This window comes from Triticum urartu, chromosome 1 (assembly GCF_003073215.2).
Source record: "Triticum urartu cultivar G1812 chromosome 1, Tu2.1, whole genome shotgun sequence".
Classification (NCBI taxonomy): domain Eukaryota; kingdom Viridiplantae; phylum Streptophyta; class Magnoliopsida; order Poales; family Poaceae; genus Triticum; species Triticum urartu.
The window spans coordinates 436,531,081-436,537,462 of NC_053022.1; the positions used below are offsets into that span (position 1 = coordinate 436,531,081).

The 6,382-nt window shown below is 52.0% G+C and overlaps 2 protein-coding genes across 2 annotated transcripts; one reads left to right on the top strand and one right to left on the bottom strand.

The window, feature by feature from the left end:
- Positions 1-266: 266 nt before the first annotated feature.
- Positions 267-2,194, top strand: LOC125516785 (desmethyl-deoxy-podophyllotoxin synthase-like). Its single transcript, XM_048682101.1, has 2 exons — positions 267-1,344; positions 1,432-2,194. Exons 1-2 carry the CDS (start codon positions 433-435, stop codon positions 2,095-2,097), a joined length of 1,578 nt encoding a protein of 525 aa, XP_048538058.1. The 5' UTR covers positions 267-432; the 3' UTR covers positions 2,098-2,194.
- LOC125516795 (peroxisomal adenine nucleotide carrier 1-like) lies at positions 2,112-5,879 on the bottom strand. The gene is made up of 5 exons (XM_048682107.1): positions 5,459-5,879; positions 4,280-4,511; positions 4,059-4,205; positions 2,883-3,049; positions 2,112-2,756 (listed from the first exon to the last, which is right to left on the bottom strand). The coding sequence occupies exons 1-5, from the start codon at positions 5,623-5,625 to the stop codon at positions 2,465-2,467; spliced, it is 1,005 nt and encodes a 334-aa protein (XP_048538064.1). The 5' UTR covers positions 5,626-5,879; the 3' UTR covers positions 2,112-2,464.
- Positions 5,880-6,382: the final 503 nt, after the last annotated feature.

Genomic DNA, 6,382 nt, shown 5'->3' on the forward strand with positions numbered 1-6,382 from the left:
ACATGGATGGTGGATTGAACTCCGTTAGAAGAAACTGGCTACGCTAAGAAAATCGCTTTCCGAGTGAGTGAGTGGTTGGGCAAAGCGTCAGTGTAGCGTACAGAACGCTTCTACTGGTCTACTACAGGATATTGACCAGATTAAGATCAGGCGAACGCTGACTACAAAAAATTACCGAAAGTGCTCTGCACACGATTGACTGCTGGACGATGTGTGCCCGACGGGAGCAGGAGCCACACAGATTAAAAACCCCAGCTAATCCTACGGTCTACCTGACTTGTCGTCTGTGGGTCGTGCGTCCATCCGTCGTGTGTATAGCAGTGCTCAAAAATTACTGCTCCTGCTGGTCTACTACGCTACGCTACACGCACACACAGACGAAGAGAAGCTCTGCTGCGTTAGCTCGGATCGGAGGTCAGAGTCAATCGAGCCATGGCCGAGCTAGCTCCACTCTCCATGCTCTTCCTTGCCCTGCTCGTCGTCGTCCCCGTGCTCTACCTCATCCGGTCGTCCCGCCGGCATGAGGAGGGAAGCAGCCGGCCGCGGCCCCCGCCGTCGCCGTGGGCGCTGCCGGTCATCGGCCACCTCCACCACGTCGCCGGCGCGCTCCCGCACCGCGCGATGCTGGGCCTGTCGCGCCGCCACGGCCCGCTCATGCTGCTCCGCCTCTGCGAGCTCCGCGTCGTCGTCGCCTCCTCGGCCGACGCCGCGCGGGAGATCATGAAGACCCAGGACCTGGCGTTCGCGTCGCGGCCCATGACCCCGACGGGGACGGCCCTCCTCGGCGACAGCCCGGGCATCGTGTTCGCGCCCTACGGCGACGCGTGGCGGCAGCTCCGCAAGATCTGCGCCCTCGAGCTCTTCACCTCCCGCCGCGTCAGGTCCTTCCGGCCCGTGCGCGAGGAGGAGGTCGCGCGGCTGCTCCGGTCGGTGGCGGTGGCGCCGTCTCCGTCTCCGTCGTCGGCGGTGAACCTGAGCGAGCGGATCAGCGCGTACGTCGCGGACTCGTCGGTGCGCGCCGTCATCGGCAGCCGGTTCAAGGACCGCGGCGCGTTCCTCCGGATGCTGGAGCGGAGGATGAAGCTCGCGCCGGCGCAGTCCCTGCCGGACCTCTTCCCGTCGTCGCGGCTCGCGATGCTCGTCAGCCGGATGCCGCGCGAGATGAAGCGGGAGCGCCGGGAGATGAGGGACTTCATCGACGCCATCATCCAGGAGCATCAAGAGAACAACCCGGCCGGCGCCGGCGCCGACGGCGACGACTTTCTCGACGTCCTCCTGAGGATCCAGGGAGAGGGGAAGCTCGATCCTCCCCTCACCACCGACGACATCAAGGCAGTCATCGTCGTAAGCTTCTCATCTCGTACTACAATGCAGGAGAATTTTTCAACACCGTACGTCGGCGACTAATTTCCTCTGCTTCAACTCGGACAGGACATCTTCATAGCGAGCAGCGAGACGTCGGCGACGGCGCTGCAGTGGGCCATGGCGGAGCTGATGAGGAACCCGAGGGTGATGCGCAAGGCGCAGGAGGAGGTCCGGCGAGCTCTCGACGGGCGCGACAGGATCACGGAGGAGAGCCTGGCGGGCCTGCGCTACCTGGACCTCGTCATCAAGGAGGTGCTCCGGCTGCACCCGCCGGCGCCGATGCTGCTCCCCCGCGAGTGCCGGGCCCCGTGCCGGGTCCTCGGCTTCGACGTGCCGGCGGGCGCCATGGTGCTCGTCAACGCGTGGGCGATCGGCAGGGACCCGGCGCACTGGGACTCGCCGGAGGAGTTCTCGCCGGAGAGGTTCGAGGGCGGCGGCGTCGACTTCAAGGGCACGGACTTCGAGTACATCCCGTTCGGCGCCGGGCGGCGGATGTGCCCCGGGATGGCGTTCGGGCTGGCCAACATGGAGCTCGCGCTCGCCAGCCTTCTCTACCACTTCGACTGGGAGCTGCCGGACGGGACGGTGCCCGGGGAGCTGGACATGGCCGAGCTGATGGGGCTCACCACGCGGCGGCGCTCCGACCTCCTGCTCGTCCCGGCGATCCGCGTGCCAGTGCCAAAGCAAAATTTGCAAGCGCCAAGCGAAAATTCTTTCGGCATGAAGCCTTAGGGTAGGGCGCGAAATTCACAACATGGGAGATTTATTGCTATTGCTTCAATTCCAGCAAAGAAAGAAAGAATAGAACAAAAGTGATATTTTACACGTATGGTACCAGTCTACCAGACCACAATCACATCACCAGAACTACTTCTGGACAACACCTATTCCACTCCATTCCATTACATTCCAAGTACGAATCAGATGCTCAGAGCTACTACATGGAAAAACAAACAAATTTATTCAGAACATTCCATGGCGCTCTCAAGATGATCGTGCTGTTCTGCTTCTGTACTTCTGTTATTTGGTATAATACGATCTTGAAATACCAGTGGACGATTAGACTGGTTTTCTCAGGTCTGACATATGCATGATACAACTATGCACTCTTGATTCTCTTCCGAGAAACAAAGAGATATCGCCGCAGGGCAAGCAGCGAGATCCAAGTGAACTTTGAAATCTTCTCTTTTATCATCAGCAGTAATGCGGAGCTCAGAACTGTCTTTAGTATCTGAGCATGTAACCCTTTGAAGAACCCTGGGATGCCTTCCTTGTTCCACATTGCATGCATGGCGCCCAACATTGTTTTGGGAGGCCTTGAATTGCCTGGCTTTTCAGATTCGTCCTCGTCGTCCTCATCGGGGTCTGCAGCCTGAATCATGACCTTGCACCTGTTTGAAAAATGGCATCATATAATTGCAGTGGCGGTTGAATTTATACTTTATAGGCAGCACTAACAAGCAGAAGCAAGTGGAGAAGTCCAGATAACAAGTGCTGGCAAAGTAAAGTTTCCATACCTGATTAATGGGTAAGTCAAGATTGTTGCAACACTTTTTGAGATGGCACCAAGGAGAAATGCCGAGAAAGCAGAAAGAGCAACCAGGGAAGAATCACCCGCTGATTCTGCGTTTTTACGCGTCTGCCTCAGAATTAGCTTCTGCTTAAGCTGGTCAAACACGGTGTACTGCAAAGGATTGCACATAAAACAGTTGTTATCTCGTGCACGAAAAAGGAAAAGAAAATAAAGCTTATAACGTTACAAGTTACACCCAAGAGCAGTACCGTTAAGGTTGTATTCAGATTAAGAATACACTGCTACTTTTCACTTTAAATATGGTAATGCAGACACTACATACTCAACAATATTGAAACATGTTTGAAGGCTCTACAGTTACTACAAAACATCGAGAATTTATTGACTGAATCAAGAAGGTGAAAATCGCGAGGCCAATGATCCACACCATTTTGCAGACCTAAATAATTCGGGAAAGTTAATTGGCGACTGGCCGCTGGGAGAGGGGTGGCAAGCGAACCCCTTTTGATGGCAGTTTTAGTTCTGAAGAGATCAAACAATGGCAGTTTAAAAATGAAAATTACCTTCTCTCACAGAAACTGTCATGTCACTCTGAAGAAACTGCCATCCCCTCAAACTAAAAATGCCATCAAAATCGTATGCAAATGCCACCCCCTCCTGGCGAGCTAAATTTATTGACTGAATCAAGAAGGTGAAAATCACGAGGCCAATGATTCACACCAGTTTGCAGGCCTAAATAATTTGGTATATGCACTTGCTCTAGTGGGAGACATGGACAACAACACGCATCCACAGATAAGTTCTGGAGTTGTTCCTTGTAGTTTGTTCTAGATATTATCCCAAGTTCTATAATGGAAGGTACGACTGTACGAGAGCTCCATTAAAGTTACAGATAACTGCAATGGTATTTACATGTACATCATAGTACAACCAGACAACATTCCAAGAATTTTGCCCTAGCTGAATGTTTTGTTTGTGATGGCTCCCATGTTTGTTCAAACAAAAATTGTTCAATTGGATTGAAGCATCTACATATCTCTTTACCAAAAATTACTCGAACAATGTAGTCAGAAAATGACATAGTTGGACAATGTAACTCAGAGGACCAACATTAAGTTCCACAAGATATGCCGTACAATAATGATGCAGAAGTTAGTACCTGAATAGAAGGATTGCATGTCAACAAGAGGGAAATGCCCAAGCCATCGAATGCCTCAAGCCAAGTACCTTCCGCGAGAGTTGCTCGCAGCCCTTTGGACTTTCCGAAAGCACTTGTTTGCATTCTAGAAGATGCCGTATCTAATGGCTGAAATGGTGAGAAAAACGAGTATAAGATCAGGCAGCTAAAACTGTTTTTCAAGAATCTATAGGACTAGCTACCTGTGTCACAACAACTGTGCAAGCACCAGCAGCGGCTGCAATCAACAAGTTGGCTTTTGTTCCAATGGACTTAGCTCCACTCTTCTCCAGGTAGAGTCTTTTGAAATAGCTATAGCCATAAAAGTAAACGAACTGCGAAATGAACGACTGGATATTCTTCGTCTTAAGGCCCTGATATAGGGACAAAAATTGCTTTTTCTTAATTGCTTCCCAAAAGACATCTGAAAGGTTCCTGAAAAGTCATGAGGCCAGTTAGTATGTACAATGAGTAACTAGAGAAGTTCAACGTATATGATGAAAAGGAATTTTATGCTAGAGATGTAACAGCATGCAGTGAAATCTCGTTCACCGAAAAACATAAAGGGGAGGACATACTACATGAGAAGATAAATCTTCATAAGCTCAAAAACCTTTTAAATCTTTTTAGAGCACACAAATGCAGCCAATCAAACATCTCAACTAGCCAAAATATTAAGGTCAACACATCTCTTTTACTAGTGTATGATATTGTATTGTTTACGCCACTTTTCAGTTACTAGGTCTAGGTGATCGGCAAGGAAACACCTTCACGGGTATGATCCTTTTATTTTGGCTAAACTACTTTCCTTTACAGCTTTACAAATTACAACAATGATCCATCTCACTATTTCTAGAGCTTGTAAGAAATCAACCTAGCCCTGTTGCTTGGAACTGAATCCCAAGCTCCTTCCTTATTTCACGACCTGAAGTAATCATGCATGCAGATTTGTACAATTTCTAGATTAAACGAACACCTTGTAAACCTTAAATGGATTAACAATCCATTAATGTGGTGATTACCAAAACTACAGTCCTAGCAACTTGTGCAAAGACCACAAGTGGGTAACTCTTTGCCCTTCACCATACGAAAAACTTGGGCCTAACGAGATACTGATTTACTGAATCCACGATCGGCTCATGTAGAAACCAACCCTTCCACATCTAACGCAGGATATTCCTAGCTGTCAGAACGATCCACGGAGTACCCCAATCATCGTCTGCAGAATCCAGTCCCCCAGATCCGAACTCGCACTCGACCGAGGACCCAAATTCCGGTCCTCGAGCCTGCGATCACCTTATATCCAGAATTCCAGACGGACAGCAGAGCGCAACGGAGTCAAGCCGGAGACGCAGGAGAAGGGGTAGAGAGGAGGGACTGACCTGTACTTGTGCGCGCCCTGGTCCGTCTGGACGTCGGCCTGGAACTTGGTCTTGCAGGTGTCGAGCGGGTAGAGCACGGTGGTGCTGACGAGCGCGCCGACGGCCCCCGACGCCGCCTCGGCCAGGCTGTCCCAGTCCACCCCGCCGCCGCCGTCCTCCCCCTCCATCGCGTAGCGGCCGGCGAGATCCCCCGAGCCCGACTCCGAGAGGAATCTCGGCCAGGCAAGGCAGGCTCTCCCTCTCCCTCCCTACTCGGCGCGCTCGGCTGGCTGCTGGTCTGTTGCTGGCTGGCTGGCTCGTCGCGGGGTCCAAGCAGCCTGTAAGTAGTAGTAATCGGCGGGCGTACCTTCCTTCCAGCGAGGAGGGGAGGGAAAGGGGGGCGGGGCGCGGGGTGTGTGTAGGCAGCAGGAGGAGGAGTAGGAGAAGAGGGGGACGTCACGGCAGAGGAGGGCCAGCGTGGCGGCTACCTGCGAGCCAGCCAGGCCACTACGAGTCACGTACGTACCCACGGCTGCACGGCAGGGCACGGCACGGCAGTCTGGTTTCGCCGTTTCGGGGTTTGACAATTTTGACTTGTGGATTAAATCATTTTACAAAATGAACCGTTTTCAATAAAATTTCACTCAGTTGATCTTTTTAAATGGCGTTTGACACGAAGGCGCCACACTACACCGTGCAACGATTGACCAGCATCGCACCTCGGACTGACTAAAAATTACTAGGTAAATGTGCAGCGCCTAGCCTCTAGCCGTTGTACTAGTGGTTGCTCCACTAATGCAACGCCTAGACGCTAGGCGCTGCACACTAACTTAGTAATTTTCGGATCATCCGGGTGCGATGATGGCTAGGCATGTCGGACGCTGCACGGTGTAGTGTGGCGCCTTTGTGTCGGACGCCACTTAAAAAGGTCAGCTGAGTGAATTT

Excerpts from the sequence above, each read along its gene's own strand:
- LOC125516785 (XM_048682101.1), top strand. The coding sequence starts at position 433 with ATGGCCGAGCTAGCTCCACTCTCCATGCTCTTCCTTGCCCTGCTCGTC. Across the intron at positions 1,345-1,431 it reads ACATCAAGGCAGTCATCGTC|GACATCTTCATAGCGAGCAG; the intron begins GTAAGCTTCTCA and ends CAACTCGGACAG.
- LOC125516795 (XM_048682107.1), bottom strand. The coding sequence starts at position 5,625 with ATGGAGGGGGAGGACGGCGGCGGCGGGGTGGACTGGGACAGCCTGGCC. Across the intron at positions 4,512-5,458 it reads CAGGGCGCGCACAAGTACAG|GAACCTTTCAGATGTCTTTT; the intron begins GTCAGTCCCTCC and ends ATGACTTTTCAG. Across the intron at positions 2,757-2,882 it reads TTGACTTACCCATTAATCAG|GTGCAAGGTCATGATTCAGG; the intron begins GTATGGAAACTT and ends TTTTTCAAACAG.